This window comes from Pavona decussata, unplaced genomic scaffold (genome assembly GCF_977016875.1).
Source record: "Pavona decussata unplaced genomic scaffold, jaPavDecu1.1 SCAFFOLD_37, whole genome shotgun sequence".
Lineage (NCBI taxonomy): Eukaryota > Metazoa > Cnidaria > Anthozoa > Scleractinia > Agariciidae > Pavona > Pavona decussata.
The window spans coordinates 872,143-894,746 of record NW_028145459.1 but is presented as its reverse complement, the minus strand read 5'-3'; the positions used below and the strand labels follow the sequence as shown (position 1 = coordinate 894,746).

Genomic DNA, 22,604 nt, shown 5'->3' with positions numbered 1-22,604 from the left:
CAGAAGGACAGAACAACAGATGGATATATCGAATGGAGAATAAACAAAAAACAATCATGACAACAGGCTTAAAAGTGCAAACGCTTTCATGGAAAGCTCATCATCTTTATTTTAATTTATTCTGTCGAGACTGCACGCATTTCTTTTCTTCATACACGCATTTGGAAATTACAAAAGTATTTCCTCGTCTTGCTTTACCAGCGCAGTGTCGTATATGTGCTTAAAAAATAACGCTAATGCATTGATTATCAGTCAGGTAAAAAAACCTAACCTTTGTTTCACTAATTGCTTTGTTTCCTCAAAAAGAAAACCAAAGACTTTACTTTTATATATTTTTAAAGGGGTCATGTAAGCTACATTTAGCATTCGAATCGAACAAAACCCAAAATTGCACTTCAGATATGTTATAAATTACAGTTACTAGTACTACTAGTACAGAAAGTTCGGATGAAATTGAAATAATCGGGTCAACTCTTGTCAAGTTCTCAAAAACTGATCATCTACCCTGAAAGAGTACGAGTAAAGGTATCTAATTTCAAAAATTTCAGCAGATTTTTTTCCCAAACACGTATGCCGCATCCTTCAAACACAGCCCCTCTTAACTAGAAGGACGTTTGGCATTAAAATTAAAACTATTGTGCGAATTATTTATTCCTTTCGTGTTACTAGTGCAATCATCAACTGATCAATTTTTATCTCTGTTGTAGAAAATGGCAATGTTTCGGCGTGTTGTATGTCCAACCTTAAAAGACCAGTGCCTCCCGACACAGGTATTTTTGCGCAGTTTACGACATTCCAGGAAAAGCAAATCTTAGCAAGGGCTAGTGGAATCCTAAAAGAAAATTCTGGTTACCCACGTACATTTCGGAGATAACGAACCAACAATTATTCTAAAAAGCTTTTAAATACGTAACAATCTGTGGTATTTTCCCACAAACTGAAGTTTAGTTATCGTTGAAAAATGTGTGCTTATCTCATTTTTCTGTTAGATTTCAATAGCCCTTGTTAGGATGTGCTTTTGCTCACACAGTTGCCCTGATTAGAAGGTACCGTCCTTAAGACACCAGAGTTTCTTGGGTTATCCCCAAATGCGCAGAATGTACACGCAGTAGCACTGCCTTTAAATTGTTTAAAACAACCACAGGATCTGAGGATTTGGCCTAAATTAACGCGGACTAAAAATTAATGTGAAAAATCTCGCATCTGTCATTACCAGTAACAAAATCGAACGACGAATGTATTTATGTATTGCATTCTAATAACTTTATACAGTGAATTTCGTTTGGATGAAATGTATGGTGACGGTTACTACAGTTTTGCGAGATTCACAAGCCCTACAATACAGGCTAGCAGTCATGACACACGTGGTATCAAGAACTGTGAAGCCTCCCATGTGCAACTAAGGAGGAGTGGTCACTGAGTTACGAGGGCCTTTAAATGTTTTCAATTGAGTATCAAGAGAAGAAAAACAGAAATTGGCGGGCCAAAAACTCACATTCTGTTTCCGTTTTTTTGTTTTAAAGTTCTTCACGAATTTTTCTCTCTTTTTTTAAATTTTTGTGGTTTAGGACCTATTTAGCCGAAGCGTTTCTGAACTCCTGAGAAAGGGGGCATCCCCCACACATCCGTAACGTTAAAGTCACTGAAGCCGTATGACAAGTATTAAGTGAATTAAAAACTCACGTGAAAAATAGCATACCAAACCAAAAAGCAGTCACATAAATTTAAAGGGAAAAAAAGCTGGCGAATGGTTGAAGTTAGCGCCTATAGCCTTTACTATACTGCCCGTCCATCCTTAGGCTATATAGGGTTAACACTGTTATGGATGATTTTCAACAGCAGTTACCATACGTGGTGGGAGAGAAATGGTACTAAGTGCTCACATTTTACGACGATTGAAAACAGGAATTCCGTTTATTTTCGGCTCACAAAACTGTAGTAATCCACCTAAATGTTTTCTCCAAAAGAGAAGAAAGCAGCATTTGTTGCTTTTTGTTTTAACTCTTTCACACCCAGGTTAACAGTCATGTAAAGTCAGTTAACAGCTGTCTTCCTGTGAGGAAAACCCACTGCAACAGCAGCATGGTCACAACGTTTGAAAACAAATTTTAGCATCTTCTTAACAGTTTGAAATTAGACGAAATTGGGAAAGAAGGGTTTTACGTCAATTGCGTAAACAGTTTTGCATGGCACAGTCAAAGACTGATGAAGAGCTGTCTGTACTGTTTGTAGACAAGCTTCATCCATGGAATCACTGGCGGCTTTTGACAACTGAATTAATCCATTTTCTGTACTTGGACACTCTAGTGTAGTATGCGTACTTTTTAGGCTTCCCACATCCTTCGCTCCACCCAAACAGTCCTATCACAGTCCATCGCCCTGACCGAGGGTTCTGCATCACAAGGGGGCTACCGATATCTCCAAAACATGGATCTTTAGGCTTTCTCTTAAATCCTGCACAAAGTGTGTCTTCTTTTCTATAGGAATAAATTGTGGCTTCCTCGCACTCTTTGTCGGGTATTATCGGAACTGTGACCTGTCTCAGTTCTGCAGATAGTGGCCCTGTAGGATCGCCAAGTCTGATCGGTTTAGTTGACCCCCAACCTGCGACAGTCCCATATTGCATAGGCTTTTCCAAAATTTTGTCTCTTTTGCGTTTTGGTATGCACACCTTTGAAAACAAATGACAACTACTTAATGGTAACATGTTTATAAAACGAAAGAACTCTTTATGCTATGAAAAACACCTTCGCCATCGTTTTGATATTAGATATTATACTAGTGCACTGAAGCTATCAGTGTTTTTGGATGGTCAGGATTGAACTGAATTACAGCCCCACCTTTACAAGTTCTGACGCCGTGTCATCTAAACATCACTGAAAACCAACTAAGGATTGCTTTTAGTTCTTTCTTTAAGAATTCACTAGAAATCTTCCTTTTGCTGTAATATCATGAGCACTTCGCTTATGGAGAAGGATAGGTAATACCTTTGACAAAACACCAGCAAATACCCTTGAAGCGGCCCTTTATCATTTACTTTATGTACTAACTGACTAACCAAGAAACACGAACCACTAACTGGGAAATTGCACCACCACAGAGAGAGGTTTAACAACTAAAAGAATCTAACTACATTGAGGCAAACAAACATGTCAACAAACATAATTAAAATACATTTACTATTGAATCAACGCTGCTCACCATTCTTATGTGGTCGTTGAGTTTCACGGGTTTTTCCAACTCCAGAAGAGCGATATTATGAGCGAAGCCGGTTCCGTATCCCGGATGTCGAACTATCCTTTTCACGCGGACAGGTGTCTCAGTACCGTCCAGTTTAGCACGGTTGAATTCCCCTGCGTTGGCAACGAATTAATTTACGTTAAGGATGTGAAGAGCTGGTTTCAGTGTTAAGTGCTTAGCAACTATTTTTCTCAAGTGTCATCTTTCGCCACGCCGTATAACCAGGACTAAGTTTACGATTTGCGATTTTTCTCGATGATAACGGGTTTCTTTAGTATAAAACTAAGGTGTGAAATATAAAGAAATTGTTCCTAGAACGATGAAACGACTGCTTTGTATGTTTAGGTCCCTTTTGAAAAAGCAACCTAATTCTATCTGCCGTCTTTTGAATTATCCTAAGTTTTTACCGTCTTTCCGTTGTTAACATAACACCTCGAAAGATGGTATCCTCGGAATGCTATTCGCTACTCTCTCCGAAACACTGAAAAAGACTGTAAATAATGTAGTACAAAACTAACACGCTTTAAGACAATAAGCCACAAGAGATATGATGTTAAAAGAAAATCATGAGTTAACCGCGAGATTGACTAAAGAAATAACTTCTAAATGCCAAGGAACGTTCAACAAAAGTACAACAACTCTGTTGTTCAAAAGACGGCTAGCACTAATCCATGACTAAACATCTTCGACGTTTCTTCTAGTAACTTATCCATGAACTATTTGCCTACCTAGCACCACTTGTAGTTTGCTGGGTTTGATTGGTTTGGCGCCTTTTTTGACTTGCAGAACGTTTGCCACTGTTAGAACCCACCCGGGCTTGATGAGTGCCCCGTTAAAAAGGTAATAACCTCTTCCTAAAAGCAAACAAAAAGAATCATGATGGTGATACAATCACCGGCAGACGTCTTCAGTGCAAAAGTCTGTGATTGTGTCATTTTTTCTACAATTACAATACTTTGAAATTATGCTGCTTCTAGTATTGAGGTGGTAGTCAACGGGTCGATTGTTTAGCTCGTTGAATAGTCCAGATTAAGTTCCATGACCCAATACCTAATCGTTGACTGGCCCATTCTTGAGCCTCTATACACTTGTTTCTAAATAGTACAGTGGATTAGAGCATGGCTGTCCTTACCCGGTGTAGGCAATCGAACGAAATCTAACGAAGTTTCAATAGAAGTTAATAGAACTCAATCCAGGGAATGGGTTCGATTGAGTTCGATCGGTAATCGAATACAATCGACCTCACAGAAAATATTGGTAATGGAACGCAATATAACATTCGATTGCTGCCGGAACAAGCTGTGTGGGGACGTTACACGCTCTGTACGTGTTTGAAATGAAAGGTTCCTTTGTTAGTTGTTGTTGTTGTTTTGCCATTGGCTGGCGGGAATATGACTTCAGTAGCGCTTGTTAGCATTGAGGACGTAGTAAAAGGTTATGAAGAGTCTCAATTGGACGTGGAGTAGAATGAACAATTGATGTAAAAAAAAAAAAAAAATAGGCGAGAAAGACCCCGCCTTTCGTGATGTAAATGGGAGGTCAGTTGGGTAACCTTCATCGCCGGTGAACTGGTTTGGACGGTACATATAGCACATATCATACTGTTGTAACTTTTTTATATTCTTTATCAGTTTTGCATTCTTTCACATCTGCATTGTGCCTGTAATTTTTGAAATTCTCATAGCGACACAATCAATAAACATATCTGTATCTAAAGAATGCTTGTTTCTGACAGTATTCCTTGGGTCTATATATTTATGTACATACAGTTGCAACTCTGTTTGCGTTCAGTAACTGAACGGGCGATTGAGCTCATAACAGGGATTTTGTTCAATTCAGTTCGATTACCGTATATTGAGTTGGATTGTGTTCGATAATAGGTTAGGCAACTCACGGAAACTTCGTTGTTCGAACTCAATCAGAACCCAATCCAAGGATTGAGGTCGATTGCCGAACGTTCGATTGCCTAAACTGGGTTTCAAGAACTGTTAATGGTGACTGGAATATAATTAATTACGGTTTTGACATCCTACATGAGATGAATTCATCAGACAAGTGAGTAGCGGTGGATTTTCTAAATGCTGACATGACGATCAGTTTAGCAGTGATGTTGTAGGTTATGAAGTTTTAAGGTGGCTCTACGCCATTTCTTCAGTTTTCGCTGGTAGTGGTATATGTTTGTTTTGATGTTCTCGTTCTTTCAGCCCTGTGAAAATATCTGGGTTCAAACATAGTTTCGAGTACCTAAGTCCTTATGCTTTAATATACAACTGGTGACTCCGCTTCCATGGCAACCAGCGGATGATACATCTGTTGATTCCTTTCCTCGTAGTAGTTTCAAAACGGCTTTGTCCGAATTTCGCGCGGTAACATTTTTGTGTTGAGAAGAAAGAAAATCCAAAGTATCTCCTCGTAAAGTCAAAAGAAATTCTGTACATACGTTTGGCCAAGTTCTGCAATTTTCATTTTTGCCACTTATTGCAGTTGTCCATGTATAATTCTCCCTAAGAGTTTTTGAAGTACAGCTAAATCCTAACATTGAGCCAATTTTCAGAAAAATGCACCTTGGAAAACTAGTAAAATAGCCTTACTTCTCATCCAAAAATGGCCTTGTTTCACTCGCCAGCATAACCGGAAATTCCCGTATCAGTTAAAAAACTGCGCGCGCTCACGCCGTTCTAGTACCCAGTTGCCGCGCGCCAAATAACTGTGTAGAGTCACCTTAAAACAGAATGACAGGTATACTTAGAAAAAATCCGAGTCTCCCAAAGGGAGTCGAACCTGTGACCTTCCCTTTATTAGTCCGAATGTTCTACTACTGAGCTGTGGGAGCCTCGTGGGAGCTGGGCCATTAAACTGGGTTCATGTAACAAACTTCATCTAAATTGCAAACTAATCGAAATGTGATGGTATAGTTTAAGATTGAGATTGGTCGTTTTTCAAAAGGTCTATTCCATTCATTAAAACTCAGATTTAATTACGAATGTTTGGTTTTATCAATAGATTCGATAGATTGATTTGGCCACTGAAAGAGTACTCGAATCTCTTTACGGTGGCCATATCACTTTATTAACTCTGTTGATAAATCAAAGATTTGTTTCTATTCCTCACCGACATAGAAACACAGTTCTTTAGAGACTAGCCCTCTTATCAGACTTTATTAGTGTGTCTAAAGCTGAACAAATGTTTCGATGTGTGCAGTATTTACGGTGGAGTGGAGTCTGCTTTAGTGAGCAAAACAGCTATACTGCACAGTTAGACATTAATAAATATGCCCTCATCAAATTCGTGAGAGCCCCAGTCAGTTTACCCTGCAATATGACAATTGACATTCCTAGCTCATCTTAACCTTTTCCAGGCGCCTCAATTTATTAAGATTACTAGTTTTATTTTCCTTTTTGAACTAACCGTCTCAGTATATTTTACTTAGATATTAATCGCTTTAATCAAGCTGTAATAAATCACCCAGTATTAACTTTTGATTTTTTCCCGTTTGGATGCCTAGGCTAAGAAAAGATAAAAATGCCTCATAATGGGCTCTAAGCCAAGAAAAACAAAATGGAACAAACAGACTCGTTTTAGCCACAAAAGTTTTCTTCTGGAATTTTTCGTATGCTGGACTCGAATGTCGAAGATGTGCTGCTGACCAACGATAGTTCTTTAACTAGGGCCGCATTCTGGCGTCAACAACTAGAAAAGAAGGTCACCGGCATTCCATGCCCACTTGTAGAATGTTGAAAAATAAACATCTTAACCTCAGTGAAAATAACCCTCAGCAACAGTTTTTTTTCCCCCTTAGGTATTACAGGATTCCACACACAATGCCGGTAAATGCGCAATTCTAGCGGAAATCCTTGTTACAAGTTGTTTTACTATAATTTAACAGTAACCTTTTTGCAATATTGAACGTTGCTATTTATTCCATTGCGCATATGCCACACACTGACATTCAAATCCTAGTATGGAGGGTGTTTGTCCTATCAACCTAGATTAATGGCCTTAGCTCCCACGAGTCTCCTGTACCTTAGTTGGAGAGCATCCGAACTAGTAATCGGGTCTGCTGTAGCCCAGTGGTAGAGCATCCGAACTAGTAATCGCAAGGTCTTAGGTGCGACTCCTGATGAGTGCACTCGGATTTCTTTTTTCCAAGAATGCCGGTGACACTACCTGAATAATACATTATTCTCAACGTTGTTATTGTAACCTTATTTTAATAAGCTTAACATTAAAGTATTCAAATAATTTTAATATTTTTCCTTAATAATACAATTAGGTTTATTTCTTTGAATTCGAATGTTTGTTTGTAAGCATATCAAAGTACCAACGTTCTTGAATGTATGAGTGTGGTTTAATGTGAATTGCAGATGTAAATATGCAAAAAGCTCTTCAGAATTATTAATCACAGTGAAATTTGTATTTATCTTGCCACAAGCTGTGTATTTTCGGCTTATCCGTAAAGGAGTATCCTTTTTAGTACTTTATTAAAAAGAATGCATTTTTAATTCTCTATAAGTAAGAGATAAAAACACATAAAAGAGAAAAAACTCAATGCTTAATGCTGTCTGTATGGTTGCTTATCCCATCGCCCAGCAACACCCCGATTATGTTTCCCCGGTATTTATCACTACATGTCCATAAAAATACATCTATGAATGTTCGCTAAGCTTGTATACAATGACAGGGTATTTCATCAATATCTTCCTATTTAAATGCAGTAGGCTCTGGCAAATATCTTCAGGACTAACGCCGCCGTGAAATATTTCCCCAGTGTAGTAACCTTTACTCTCTAACTAACCTATCTATTGACAAAGGACAGAATGAAATGGAGGTGTGTTTCCCCACTGGGCGAAAAGGAAGTACGGGGTCAGTGTCATGAAATTTTTGTCAAAGGCTTATTCTGCGATTTGGAACCTTTTGTGTTTTGCAAGGACAAATTTAGCGTTTTGGAGACAACTCAACTTCTAGAATCGAAACAAATGCTTAATTTCTGTATTCACATGTAGAAGCGATTTAAGATTTCTGTACACTAACGGAAACTAAACAAGTTCTATTTGCAGCGTGTGTTCTTTTGACTTTTTAAAATAAGGAAAATGTCCGTTAAGTAAACGCATATTAAACGAAAAAATCGGTACTGGAAAATACAGTCACAACATTGGAAATAAAATAGAACCGGCAAGAATGCCAGTCCAAGGGAAACGACCAAGCTGTAGCATGAGTTTATATATTTCGTGTTCCCTTGAGTTTGCAAGACATATACACTCGTAACTAAATTGTCTGTCCCCAAATTATATATAAAAAAATGTCTTTGCCACGTTATCAGGGTTACTTTGGTGGGATGGCGTACTTACTTGTGCTGGTGTATGATATGGCGACTTGCCAAGGCCAGGCTCCATAGGAAGATGATATCCCACCCACAATACGTCTAGTGCGTGTTGAGTTCTTGTAGATATCTCCTAATGTCCCACACGTATATGCTGAGACCTTGGTTTTTCCTACAAGTTGAACAAAGATTTTTTTGTTTTGAACTACTGTAAAACTTAGAGATTTTAGCCACGTATAGAAATTTTAGCGAACCAGCCAACCACCCAATGCTATGAAAATGAAATAGATAAAATTAAGTACAGATGGATTTTCATTGTGTACTTATTATTATCTTTTTCATTTTTATAGAAATTTTCCTATCATTGTCACTCTCCGGTTTTGTTTTCTCTGTAAGTCCAATCTCGTAACACTGGCGTTTTCGAATATAAATTTCCTTTAAATGTCATTTATTTTCTAAACCAGTCTAAACCAAATTCAAGGCCGGCCATATAGCACCTGTCCAAGTCAAGTCTTTTGTTCCATTGATAGAATAGGAAATCGTTTATTCCGTTAATGTCCTCTTCACTTACTTCTGAACAGAGCATGGGCCATTTCATTTTTCTTAGACACACAGTATTTTCCGTCGCCATAGTAACCCAGATTGCACTTGCAGTGGAACGACCCAATGGTGTTGTAGCACGTGGCCTTCAAGTGACATAGATGCCCGTGCTCTAGTCGTACGTGGTTGGTGGTGTAAGGAATTTCATAATCCATGTATTCAATGCATTCGTTGATATCTGCATACATAAAAAAAGAAAAATTACACGTCACCCACTACACCAGACCAGAGAACCTTGCAGCCATGTCACGCAACAGACCAGAAAGCCATGTCATGCAACAGACCTGAGATGAAGTCACGCCACGCGACAGACTTTTTGCAGTTTTCAACCATAAGTACCATGTTGGTATCTATGAAAACGATGCGAACTTCACTTGAAAATCAAGCAACTTGGAAAAAAAAATTCTCAATTTTATGCGGATGGTCATTATAATCTTGGCAAATCTAACAAGGCCTTTCAAGTCATTAGTGGTGATGAATTTGACGAAATTTCGCCTTTCACTTATTAATAAACAAGATGGTGTTGGACATCAAAAAGCATAGCGCCTGATGAGGTAATAAACGCACTCTTAACTGCGAAATAAGTTTAAATAGCAATTTTTGCCGGTGGCCAACGTGAACAACACCATTGGGACGTTAAAAATCAGTAGGTAGCAGCAAATGAGCTATAGATTGGAACTAAGAGAAACAGCTTATAATGATCAAGAGAATATAATTGAGTAACTTAATAAGATAAGCTTTCAACAAAGATAATTTAAGATTCAAAGATTGCTAGCCCTCTTGTGGAGGGCTAACCACATGAAATGAGCAGTTCCTTATTGAAAGAGATTAGATCGAAGATTAGGTGTCGAAAACAGACAAACGAAAATGGTCTGCATTATGCTTCCCTTTCTCTTATCTTATGAAATCTTCAATGGAATATGTTCTTTGACAAAGGCAGAACGAGGCGTAGTTCACAGAATAGGGGAGTGCCCTGAGGGCTATACCCTGTACTATTAAAAGGGCTTGGCTTCAATGGATCATGTTGTAGACTGTTCAGAGGCGTGGGGGTGGTTCAGATAGTGGGGATGATCAGGGTGCGGGGAAAACTGTGGTAGTCCAAGATGCCGCCAGTGAATCTTGATACAATTTGATTGTTGGGCAAGACAGAAAAATCTTGAAGAGCTAAACAAATTGTTTTCTTGCTTGTGGAGGGCAAGCCACTTAGCACCAGACATTTAGCATGAACTTGGTACGTCGATTAGAGTTAAACTGTAACCAAATTTGTTGTATTTCTTGCTGTAGAAAAACAGCAACTTTAAATTATTTATAAGAAAAATGGAAAAAAACTCAGAGGAACATTGTACTGGTGTAAAAGAATATATCTCCAGAGCTGTCTTAAATTCAACTTCCTAAACTGACCTTCACAGGACGGCAAAGTTCCTGTCCATTTTTCGTTTTTCTGACAACGTCTTAAACGAGTACCCTCTCTGAGTTTAAATCCAGGATTACAAAAATATTCCACAGTTGCCCCATAGCTGAAATCCTCTCCAACACGGAAGCCATTCTTTGGGATACCTGGATCGACACATTTCCTCGGTAGAACTACAAAAAAATGGTAAAATGGTTAATGTCTATTGCCAAGGACACTACTGAACTACCATGCTAGTTTGATTCAAAAAGACTAGTTGTGATAATTTGAACTCATAATTCAGAGAATCAATACTGTTAATAATAGACGTTTCACTTGAACTTCAAGTTCGTAGAAACCGAGTTATCTCCCAGTTTTCTAATCCATATCCTTTTTTTTACCAGGTCTTCGCCCTGCACAGTCTTACCTCCAGTTCCAATTCGCGTACCAAGCGTATCCCATATAGTATAATCGGTAGATTATGGCCGAAAATGCTACACGGTCACGAATGAAAACTTCTGAACAGAAACATTACTAATTCATCCATTTGAATGGCCTTACGTTTAAACATAAGGTTTGCATATTTTGCCACATTCCACTTTAAAGCTGGTAAAGCAATGTACTTCTTAGCAGCAAGACGTTTCCAAAGTTATCAGTATGAACGCTTTATGCGGAAAAGTTTCAAAAACTCCAACTTTCAGTTTAAAAGCTGCTAAGCTATAAGATATACCGGGGATATAGTATGCACACAAACGTTAGAGCACCGGCATGCATTCCCTTGAAGACATTGAAATAAGAAAACTAGACCCACTTAACAGTACTTATACATTATATTTTTGTACTCTGCAATCAGTTTGCAGGGAACAAACGCAAACATTAACGAACTTTAGCGGCAGCAGGAAAAATGAACAAAGTGCGAAAATTTGACCTCTCCCCTGCTCATTAGCTTTCGTGTTTCGGGATGTATAGAATCCAGTAGAGAAAGGAGGGTCAAGCTGTTTCGTAATTCGTGAACTTCCTGGAAGCAGCGCAGGGGCCGCACACACGTCCTGATAAAGAAATATTGCGAAACAGTATGAAGTCTACCATCACTTGAACCGTCATACGAAACACAACGAAAGTTCGAGGTTATAATGGCAGTTCAAATGGCTGGAATGAGTACAACGAGGAAAAGCTCAGGGCTTTTGGATCAATTAAATCGCATAAAGGTGTAGGTTTAAGAAGGGTCGATTTCTGATAGGCTTCACAGACTTTTACCATAAAATTATTTACCATCGATTAAACTGTTTTTTGGTACAAACACAAACTAAACTGAACAACGAAGCGAGTTAGTTATTAAGTTATTTTTTCAGGGAGCTTTCTTTTCAATTTTTTTTTTTGTGTGTGTGTGTGTGTGTGTGTGTGTGTGTCGCGCCAACATGAAACACAAATTCACAGTTTCGAATAGAGTCGGAAATGATTGACTCATGATTGATGACCCCGGGAGTAATCTCTAACTTTTTATCTTTTTCACTGTAAATGAAAGTCTTAACTTCAAAAGCACTGTATTTATTCTACCACACAAGAGATATTTAGGTAAGTGTTATGTTTAATGCCTTTTCACAAGGTCAATATTTGGGCAGAAAATGCAGAAACTGTATCATACGTGACATTGATTATTGAACCGCCAACCGCGACACAGATGATGGCTTACTATAACCAGTTGAAAAGACATGGAAAAAGATGGGAAAATACGCCATCGATTTTAGTAAAAATTCAGTTACACAGTATAAATAATGATAAAAACGTGTTCCTGCTTCTATGAGACCTTAATTTTTTTAATCAACCCTTAGGTTATTTCGGGAGTATTCCGGAAACACACACTGGCGCAGACGATAAAATAAATCAACATTTTTCTGTTTCCTGTTTACAACTGCTAAATTAACAAAGGATGCCGCTATTGGACACAGCACGAGATACTAAAGGATTTGCGGATGGTTCCTTTGTGTGGTCTAAATTCGTGACAAAATGCTTACAAATGTAATATGGTTAGATCAGCTTTACTACAATATTCAAAAATTCAAACTAGATCAGAGGGGAGACCTGTGTTTCTTCAATTTTTACACTGGCAGTAATACAACTGACCCTAAACAAGATGTCGTACAAGATGTCTGCGAGCAACAAGGACGATAACTAAACCCTAGAACAGTAAATCTGTACCATATAGTGGCATTAATCACCCCAGGCTAAGATCCGGAGTAGAAAGTGAACTTGGGGGAGAGCTGATTAGTACGGACATAAGTTAGAGTTGAATGAGTGTTATCTTTAAAATGGCGTGTGGACTAAGACTTTCTTTAATAGTATGCAGCAATCTCGGTACTGTGCGAATCTTGGTTGGGAAGGATTTCAAGGAGGGTTTGGGGAATAACATAAGGACACAAAATACAACATCTGATCACATAAAATCCTAGAACAGTAAATCTCTACATAACCGAGTAACGGCCAAGGCCAGTGGAAAGTGGAACAGTGGATTTTGGGGGAGAGGGTTTACTATGCCGTGTCGTCTGCAGCTACGTGCGAGTCTAGGTTGGGAAGGATTTCAAGGAGAGTTTGAGGAATACCATACGCCCACATAATTATCCACCCCTTCCTAAATTAGAGAACGCCTGGATAGAACCAGTATTCCAGTGTACAATCTAGCCACGCTGCAGCTCCAGCGCGTACATTTAATATGAAACTAAAGTAATGAATGCAAAATTTCACTTTCTAAGGAAAAGCCACAACACATTTGAGCAAGTTCATTCTTCCTGCGTTGTTACTAATGTGATGCGTATTTTATTTATTAAAATACGTAATTTTTAATCCAGCGTTATTAGTTTACTGCATACACTGTAATATAACCTTTGACGATTTACAGGCATCGCACTCCTGCCATTCTTTGATAAAACGCAGAGAAAAATGACCTTCTTACGAAATGTGATAGCTGATGAAAAAGTTTTTTTTTGCTCGATCTTTGACTTGTGGAACACAAAAATGCGGACGGATATGGGCATTGCCTTTCAACATGGTTTTATCCATGTTATTAAAGCGTTTTAGGATCATTTCATACCAAATCATTTAGAAGCTCCAATAGCAAATTCTTCGAGCAGACATTCGTATTTGCTACAAGTAACGTTTGCTTTTCACTTACAAACTGCATAAACCACCTCTTACGTTTTTCAACAAAAAGGCAGGAACGTGCAGTAAATAGAACCGTCTTCACTGACGGCACATGCTTGAGTAAAGGGGAGATTGTTTTGATGGCTATCAAACACTCCTAAGGATAAAGTAAACATCAATTACTAGATATGATCTGTGGTTTTCTTGCACTAGCCACAACTAAAACATGCTCTCAGATACGCACGAGGTATAAATAATAAGAGCATCTCTCCTAAGGTTTGCTGTAAACATGCCAATCGCTTTTGCAAGGGAGGCGCTGAAGGCTAATAAATTTATTCGAACCATTCAGTGTTTTAGTTGAAGGTCTTGAAGCACATACGCGAGCGTGCGTTCAGAGCACGACTGAATTTATAACTTCTGCTTCGAGGTCAACAAGATTTCAAAAACTATTTATCCGGTTACGAAATTCTCCCCAATGGTGATTTTCTTGTGCGCGTAGCCGTGATACAATTCAACGAACGCTGAGCGACCTAGCGCGACTAAAAGAACTATCTACAAAAGACTGAAAACTACTTACCTTTAGACGGCTTCCTTCCGAAAGATCTCACTTCGGTTGCTCTCAAGGTGATTATTCCAAAGAAAAATATTACAAAGTGGCCCGGTAGGGTCATGGTTTATTCCGCAAAGCAAAACGACTTGGGCCGCTGAACAAATTCACTTGAGTATGCTCACTCTTTCCTTAGCTCAGAGTTCTCCTCTAGGTTTTTCGCAAGGTTCGTTAAAACAGCGCTCTTGGTAGAGGTTGAAATACAGAGAACTGCGTAAAAAGAGAGTGTAAACGGCATGAAGCAACTTTATCTTGCGAAGAGTCTGTAACAGGAAACCCATTTACTGATATACCGTGGACGTGTACAGAAATGATATCAACACCCAATGGGAGGTCCTTATTCAGTGGCCGCAGCTGCCGCGTGCGGGACAAGCTAATATTGTTTATCTTTTAGAAGATCAAACTTGTAACTTTTATAAAATAACAAAATTCTCTCTCCGTAGGCGGAGAAATGTCATCCAAATAGAAGTCACACGCCAGTTCAGTGTAAACAAGTTAACTGAACATGGCTGGCTATTGATCGCGCCAAAGTTCACCAACGGTATGATATTTCTCTTTAGGCCGTCGATAAGTCATCAAAACGGATAATGTGGTCAGAAATGAAGAATCAATACCCCGCTTTTTATCAATTGAAAGTAATCGGAAGTCCAAGGTCACGAATTTGCCTTAGCACTCCATCAGTCACCTATAATTAGCCTGTGTAGGCTTTTTGCATGGACTAAGACAGCTGCTTTAAGGCCAAATTTCTGCTTGCGACTGTCCAGGACAGACGGCTTGGCAGGCGTTTTAATCTGTCCAGCTTGTGTGTTTTTGTTGTAGTTCTTGGCTGGCTTAAATGCCGAAAGGGATGTATGTGATTTGGCGTAAGTGGTTTGTGTGTCAAAAAATATATATATATCTCTCAGCTGACTAGGCAATCAAAAAGAAAAGGCGGTTTCAACTCGTAAGGGTGCGGTTAATGCTAATCTTGAATCCAAGGGGAATGGATCAGTTTTTCCACCTAACGAGTTTGTGTAAAAATCATCAACATACATACCTAACTTTAGATGGTGTGGAAGTTCAGTCTGCTTTTTTAGGGCGAAACACAGACGCGTCGTTTTCAAATCTCAGACTTGGAGCTCTATAGTTTACAAAAACCTATTACCATCAAAGTAACTTAACTATAAACCCATCCATCCTTCCGGATTACCCAAGTTAAGTTGTGAGAGGCCACATTTTTTCCAAATGAAAAACAAATAAATATGGAGAAAGATCTGTCGTTGGAAAGAAGCTCAGAATGAGTGATTATATAATTGATGACCCAATTAACGGCGATCATTTTGCAAATGCATGAAAACTAGTACTAAACCACAGCTTCTCGTCGACTCCTTTTGAAAATTAACTCTGTCGATCAAATTTTATTAAAGACCACCTCGAGGACTAAGCAAGTGTCCTGTTAGTTCTTACGACCTTTTGTTTCATTTCCCATGTTTCACGATCGGCAATGTGGCAGTCGTTTGAATGCAGAGGACCACACAAGGCAAAAATAAATTTGTCTTCTTTTTGGCTGCCGGACTGCCATGATGTCTTCTTATAGATATGCACGTGTTACAAGTCACTTAATGTGTAAACCAAACTGGTTTAATCATGACAATGTTGCGACTAGAACACACAAAAAAACAACAACAACAGGCAAAATCTGGCACCTGCAAACGCTTTGGCGCCATTTTTTAGTTCAAAAAGTAAAACCGAATGAATGAAACAGAATAAGGTAAAGCTAAAGGTAAGTTCAGTTAAAGCTAAGTTAAAGAATAAAACCCAGTATGAGCTGTAGGTCGTGAGCATTTTTATGGCAAGGAAAAAACACGTATTAAATCTAGTGGCTGTTGATTGACATCAGACATTCATTTAAATGTGTGGTTGTTACGTCTTTAACCTCTTTCGTGTACACATACGTATAGTTTGCAAGCATCAGAGGGCCCTTATGGATCGAAGTAAACATAACTGTCAACGCTCGGCGCTTACCCTCGCAAATGACTTACATAAAGTAGCGAGAGATATTGTTGAGACGAGATTTTTGCGATATATTCTTTTCTCGACTGAATTCGTAGACTTTTGACTGCTACAGAAATTTTTTTAATCAGTTTCTCTGCAAGGTCTTGTCTTGATCTGTATATATTTCAAAGGGGCGTAGAGTGCCGGCAAAATGGGTGGCCTAAGTATCTCTGGCAGCAGAAATCGGAACTTCAAAGCTAATTTACCAAAGAGCAGTTTTCCACTGAGAGTCATAAAACCAAAACCAAAGCACTCACAACAGACATAAATAGAACAGTAAACCAATCAGAACACGAAGTAAACACGTTGGAATCGGTGCAAAACGTGGGAAATCGCGCACGTAAGTTCAGGATGGTTATGATGCGAGTTTTAACAGAGCACAGTAAACAAAACCCAAATGAGACACTAATTAAAAACCACTCTAAAGCCTGAATACAAGGGGGTTACTGCGTAAGTTCAAGCTGGAAACGTCAAAATGGATTCATACACTAAAATAGGTACTTAGGTGAGCTTTGCATGTAATCAAGCCAATAAATAAAGTGATGTTTTGTGAGTAACTTAGACTTAACAAACAGTTCCCAGGAGAGAGTTTGGAGTGCCGAAGCCTCTTTGCCATTTTTAAGTCCCGCACCACCACTAATGTCACTAACACTGGAAACAAACCGAAGGATCCATCTTGCGTCTACACAAGTGGCGAGGCTACGAGAGCGGCAAGTTCTACGTCGACATTAGGGAAACAAGGATATCTTTGCAGTAAAAAAATAAAGTCGCACTACGACCCTAGGCCGGGGCTTAACCCGGTTTCTGTAACATGAAGCAACTAGGAGTATTGCTCCCTCCCTCGATCTCCCCCCCCCCCCCCCCACCCTCCCGGAAATGGAAAGAAAATGGAAATTGAAGACAAGGGGGCGCGGAGGACGACGGGAATCTCGCGCTCCTCGTTGTTTCACTCTCTCCAGTCCCTTATTTGTGTCCGCTCGAGTGCAAATGAGGCCTCTGCGGAGAAGAGAGGAGCCAACTATACACAACTGAAATCCGTAAAGACAAAATCCCAATGCTGTTAGTCTTTCAAACAATTAGTTTGTTAAAGGTGAAATGTTATATTTACTGAAAGGCGTCAAAAAATTCGAACAAACTATTTCCTGAATAGGGTTAATGGTCTTTAGCAGGAAAATATGAAGATGTTAATTGGATAACAAGATTCTGTCGGAAGGTGATTAAGAAAGAACCGAGGAAAGATAGCTTTCTCTTGCATGGTACATAGGACTTATGCTGACGAGGATTGAACTGATTCATGCCACTCAGATGGTTAATCAGGTGATGTTGCATCCGTCATGTCCTCTGTATTGTTCTTTTAAATCAAGTCTGTATCGCTGAGGTTGGAATATACCGTGTCAGTAGGTTCCTAGCAGGCGTTCGCCCATCTCCCGATTTTTTCAGAGATTAGGGCCAGTATGACGACACACTTGCTCCTGGTTGGATTACAGCCTGCTGAGTAATTTATCGAAGCCTTCGTTATCCTTCGTTATCCTTCTAAAATTTTCTCAGTTTTTTTTTTCCATTCTGCAATTGTAGATAGAATGGATAAAAAGAGTGTTGTTTTTAAGGAAAATGATCCCTATCGTAGCTCTGGACATTCACCCCTCAGGCTTCAATCCCACCACTCAATGCACTCCTCTTGTTTCCGCGTCGGAGAGAGAGATTTATTTGCTTGTTTTTTATCTGATAAATTTAGTTCACGACACATCATTAAGTTATTTTGGAGCAAACTTACATTCTTGGGCCTTAGAATAAGATTAGAGCCAGCCAATTTAGGGATAACGCGCGACAAGCGTCTAAGAGGCGCCTCATCGCTGGTTAATTTAGGAAGTGATAATACCACTTCAGACAACTAAACTTCATAAGGCATCACAGTGATCTATTTTGTCCAGTTAATGGTACAAGAAAAACGAATACGAACTACATGTTAGAAGTTAGACTAAATGGCTCATACTCAACCAGACGTACATTCAATTCGCGTTTTTCCAACATAAAATCTTTCAAGTACATGATCCGCACTTTGCTCACGACAGTTAAATGTTTGTCACACTGCTGTACGTTCTCTTGTTTTAACTAACAAAAGCTTCTAATTGCTATTAGTTGCGTACTTAAGCGCATACTGTAGATCAGTAACCTGCTACCTTCTATAAACAACTTAGCAAGAAAAAATGCAAAGCGATCCTTGAAAATGCTTACAATTGCTTAGACACTGAACCGAAGTTAGCCAAGTCAATTTTAACTTCTCAATAACAGTTCATTTTAATGTCCTCAAAGATTTTGACTTCATCCATTAACTCTGCTAAAGAGGTCACTGGCAAAGTAGCGAGTACCTGAATTGAAACCAGCGTGGAAAGAATCTAGAATTCAACCTCAATCAGTGATCTTTATCTGAAATTCCATTTGCGTTTTTGTGGGTCATTTTGGCCGAAGCGGAGCCATTGCTTTATCCAAAACCAACAAACAGAGGCGAACTTCGTATCCTTAGGCGTGGAGCTCTGTTTATAATTCGAAATATCTTAGACAGATTGACAGTTTCTTTCGCCGTACATATAAGCTTAGTTATTGCTTTTACAGGTGCTGCAAGTACCGTGACAAAAAGATGTGGAACCGGATAATAAATAATCCGGCCACCTGTCAAGATCTAGAGAGTTGTTACCGCTCATCAGAACTGCCAAACGTAGAGCACTTGGACATAATTTTACCTCACTATACGGTTAATTCCGAGTTTTTATCAACAAGTGCCTTTTAAACTTTATTTAGACTTTCTGTTATAGTAATGATTCAAAACTTTAAATGTAATCATGTATATCGAGAGACTATAAGGAATAATAAACTTTTTAGTTTTAATATCATTTGCACGCTTTTTGATACGAAACTAGTTGATCGATCATTTTAACAGAGTTACTATGAAAACACTTGTTGTGCTATAGTCGCGTTTGCGTAGCTTAAGTTATTACCAATTAAAACCCTTAGACTGGCCGTCAGGAAGGACAACTGCAAAGTACTTCTAGCAATCCTCAATAGCTTTTGTCATCTTTAAGGAAAAATCTCGTTAGGGAATACAATGAGTTAAAGATGAACTTTTTGCCACGCATTCTAACTTACAAAACGTAACACAACACAATACCTGTCAATGTAAGCAGTTGAACTTCGAGACATGGAATTTGAAAAGTAACGAATTTCGAAGTAAAGTACCAAAGCATTCTTCTGAGAAAGAATTTTCTCTCTTTCAGTTCAAGCCCTGAGATTGATGCAACGTTGGTGTCGACTTTTTTTAGGTAATCATTTATCTTGTGGACCATACGAATTGTTTTTAACTCCCATCGAGAAGAAAAGTTGAATTGTTTTCTCCGGAACGTATTCTCGAGAATTGAGGTGCAAGGCGCGGATATCTGGGACAAACGCAAGCGGCGGTAGTTTTGATATTAGAGCCCGCGCCCTTCGTGATCAAGAGTAAACGGCACTTCTAGCGGTAACAGTTTTACTCCTGCCTTCCTCGAAATCACAGACTGATCCCGCAGTTGAATTGCAAACAGAATTTTAACTTCCACTGACCGATATGAAAGAGGTCCCCAGCCCACTTTAATTTTAACAGGTGCGGAAAAAGTGGGAAACAGGTGGCGGGAAAGCGTAAAAGCTGCCATGGGAAAGCAGAAATCACGGATTCTGGCGGAATTCCGCCGGAATTTGTTAATTAACAAATCGACGGTAGTTTTCTATGGTCTATACTCTTACAGACGATAAAATGACGTCAAAAATGTTCAAAACTCAAGTGGAAACTCAAGTTTCACTGCCAAGTTTTGGACATTTTATGGCGTCATCTGACGTCATTTTTATTGTCTGTACTCTTATAGACAATAGCTACGAGCCAATCAACCCGCGGGAATTTAGGCAGTTATTGTAAAAAGGTGATTGACAGGTTAAGATCTCCGAAGTACCGTTGAGACTATCAAAGACAACCGAAGATCACCCGAAGTCTTGTGAAATTTACCCCAATACTTTTGAAGGTCACGCGAAGACTGCATGCTGAACGTGGTCGTATTGAAGATTAACGAAGATTTTCAATGATTCAGCCGAGAACTCAGATGGTTTTGTTTATACAAGTTCTGAGCATTGTTTTTATAAACACCCAAATCACGCAATTTTTCTCAGAAGTCTAATGTAAATTTCGCCAATGTTGAGTTAACTGTCTCCTATTGGGCGAAAGAGTGTCTGACTGGTAAAGTTGCCTTGAAGACTTGTGCTTATGTTCGTGTTGGGTTAATCGTGGTTTACATTTTAAACTTGCGAGGGAGGTAAGTCATTAATCAGGATCGGTTGTTTTTGAACCGAAATTGCAGCGCAAGATCCCACAGCAAAGGACAAAAATTTGCCCTAAGATGAGAGTTTGTTCCAGGAAGAACAATTTTCGTGATCGTCTGTTCAGGTATAATGGAAAAAACTATCCAATGATCCAGTTTTTATGATTTCAGCTATACAATAACAAGAACATACAAATCAAACATAAAGAAAACAAAACAAAAGCATTGGCGCTTATCATTCTACTAAACATTCAGTTAAGGCAATAGTGCTAATGACAATATGTATGTATATCTGTAACATTAAATACTTGGTATTGTTCATTGAATTGAAATTATGTGCATGGTACAAGCTTTTAATGTGGTAACAAACTACTGAAACCAAAAAAAAAAAAAAAAGCAAAAAACAATTCAACGATACGAGGATGAAATTAAGAGTTATTGTCTGAGAAAACCAGGCAGGTGGTCAAAGATCGGGGTCGGCCAAATCATTCCATACTAACATTTTAGATAGGTTAGGTGGACTTATGGATAAATATACTAAAGTTTGCTCTTCAAGTGTTTTGGTATAGGAGATATGAGATCCACTCTCCATCACCCCCTCAGGTCCTAGTTTTTCTGGTAAATTTGACCCAAATTTGACAGCCAGCAAAAACTGTACAATCTAGCGAACGAAGTTCATGTTTTGTACCTGATATAAATGGTCATAGAACTCCTTGTAAAAAGCCAGAGATATGCGAAATAATAAAAAGTCACTCTACAACATTTAGTTTTGGAATACCTATATTTCGTATCTGCAAATGAGCAAGAAATTAGCCATTTTCGACTTCACGCAGAACACACAACTAAAACTTCAGCAAAAACTGGATGCCAAAACCAAACACTCTTACCTTCCATCTATTAAAATCAGCAATAATCTTTTTGGGTCATTCAAACAGCAAGATGCTACATCACCTCCATTTCTCTCACTACTCGATGTCATGTACAGCACGACACGATGCAATCAATGTGCTGTTTAAGCCGCTCCTGGATTTCGCATTGGGTTTGTCTTAAGTTAAAAATATTCAGTTGATCAAATTAGTTCCACAAAAAATTCAAATCCCTTCTCTTGCGAATTTAACGGAAAGAAAATTAAGAAAACGCGAAAATAAACGAAACGACGCCATGTTGAATTTGTTCACTCGGGATAGCCTGGGAACTAGTTGATTGGTTGTAAGGGAGCAAGGCTGCCCATGGATGTTTGTTCCACGCTGTTTTTCATAAGTAAGCTTTTTGATTTAAGGAAGGCAGGTTTAGGCTCATGCCGTAAGTGGCAAGGAATAACAAACTATTGGGAAATGAAGATACCAACGAGATTTACCACCATTTTCCTTGCTTATTAAATGGCCTACATGTTGTTATGCTTGCTGGGCAGGGAATATCGTTTTGAAATTTAATTTGCATTTTGTGGGCTTTGATTAGGCGAAGTTTCTGGGTCAAGCTGTCTTGTACTGTCAAAGACGGGATTACGACAAATCAAATAAGAGCCAAAAACACAAGAGTAATAAAGAGAAACAATACCGTAGTCCAGTTGAAAGTCTTGTTTGTAGATTCACTTGCAGAAACTCTATTTTGTTTCAATACAAAGGGAAAAAAATCTGAAAAAATAACGTCATATTCTTTTATATCGTAAGAGACTATACACGTACGAAAGTATTTTATGACAATTTTGTTCTTACCATATTTACATTTATTACGTGACATATGGCCTTCGCTCCAGTCTTTTGCGACAGTATTTACATTGCACTCAGAAGCGTAATGTACAACGCAAAATGAGCTGCTCATTTTCAACTGTTGCCAGTGTATGCGGCCCAACACCATACGCGCCAAATGAGCTTTATGTTATTCCTCTAAAATCATGCAGAAAGGATTTAACAGATTATCTAACTAATCTGGGTG

General features: G+C 38.8%; 1 protein-coding gene across 2 annotated transcripts; it reads right to left on the bottom strand.

Annotated features, from left to right (window-relative positions):
* Nucleotides 1-68: 68 nt before the first annotated feature.
* On the bottom strand, nucleotides 69-14,799 carry LOC146483899 (serine protease 33-like). Of its 2 annotated transcripts, XM_085105241.1 has the most exons (7): nucleotides 14,266-14,799; nucleotides 10,562-10,744; nucleotides 9,132-9,338; nucleotides 8,589-8,732; nucleotides 3,969-4,094; nucleotides 3,202-3,353; nucleotides 69-2,671 (listed from the first exon to the last, which is right to left on the bottom strand). In XM_085105241.1, exons 1-7 carry the CDS (start codon nucleotides 14,357-14,359, stop codon nucleotides 2,252-2,254), a joined length of 1,326 nt encoding a protein of 441 aa, XP_084961367.1. In that variant the 5' UTR covers nucleotides 14,360-14,799; the 3' UTR covers nucleotides 69-2,251. The 2 variants fall into 2 exon arrangements, with proteins under 2 accessions (XP_084961367.1, XP_084961369.1); XM_085105243.1 differs by lacking the exon at nucleotides 9,132-9,338.
* Between the last annotated feature and the right edge of the window lie 7,805 nt (nucleotides 14,800-22,604).

Excerpts from the sequence above, each read along its gene's own strand:
- LOC146483899 (XM_085105241.1), bottom strand. The coding sequence starts at position 14,359 with ATGACCCTACCGGGCCACTTTGTAATATTTTTCTTTGGAATAATCACC. Across the intron at positions 4,095-8,588 it reads CATATCATACACCAGCACAA|GAAGAGGTTATTACCTTTTT; the intron begins GTAAGTACGCCA and ends GTTTGCTTTTAG. Across the intron at positions 3,354-3,968 it reads CAAACTACAAGTGGTGCTAG|GGGAATTCAACCGTGCTAAA; the intron begins GTAGGCAAATAG and ends TTGCCAACGCAG.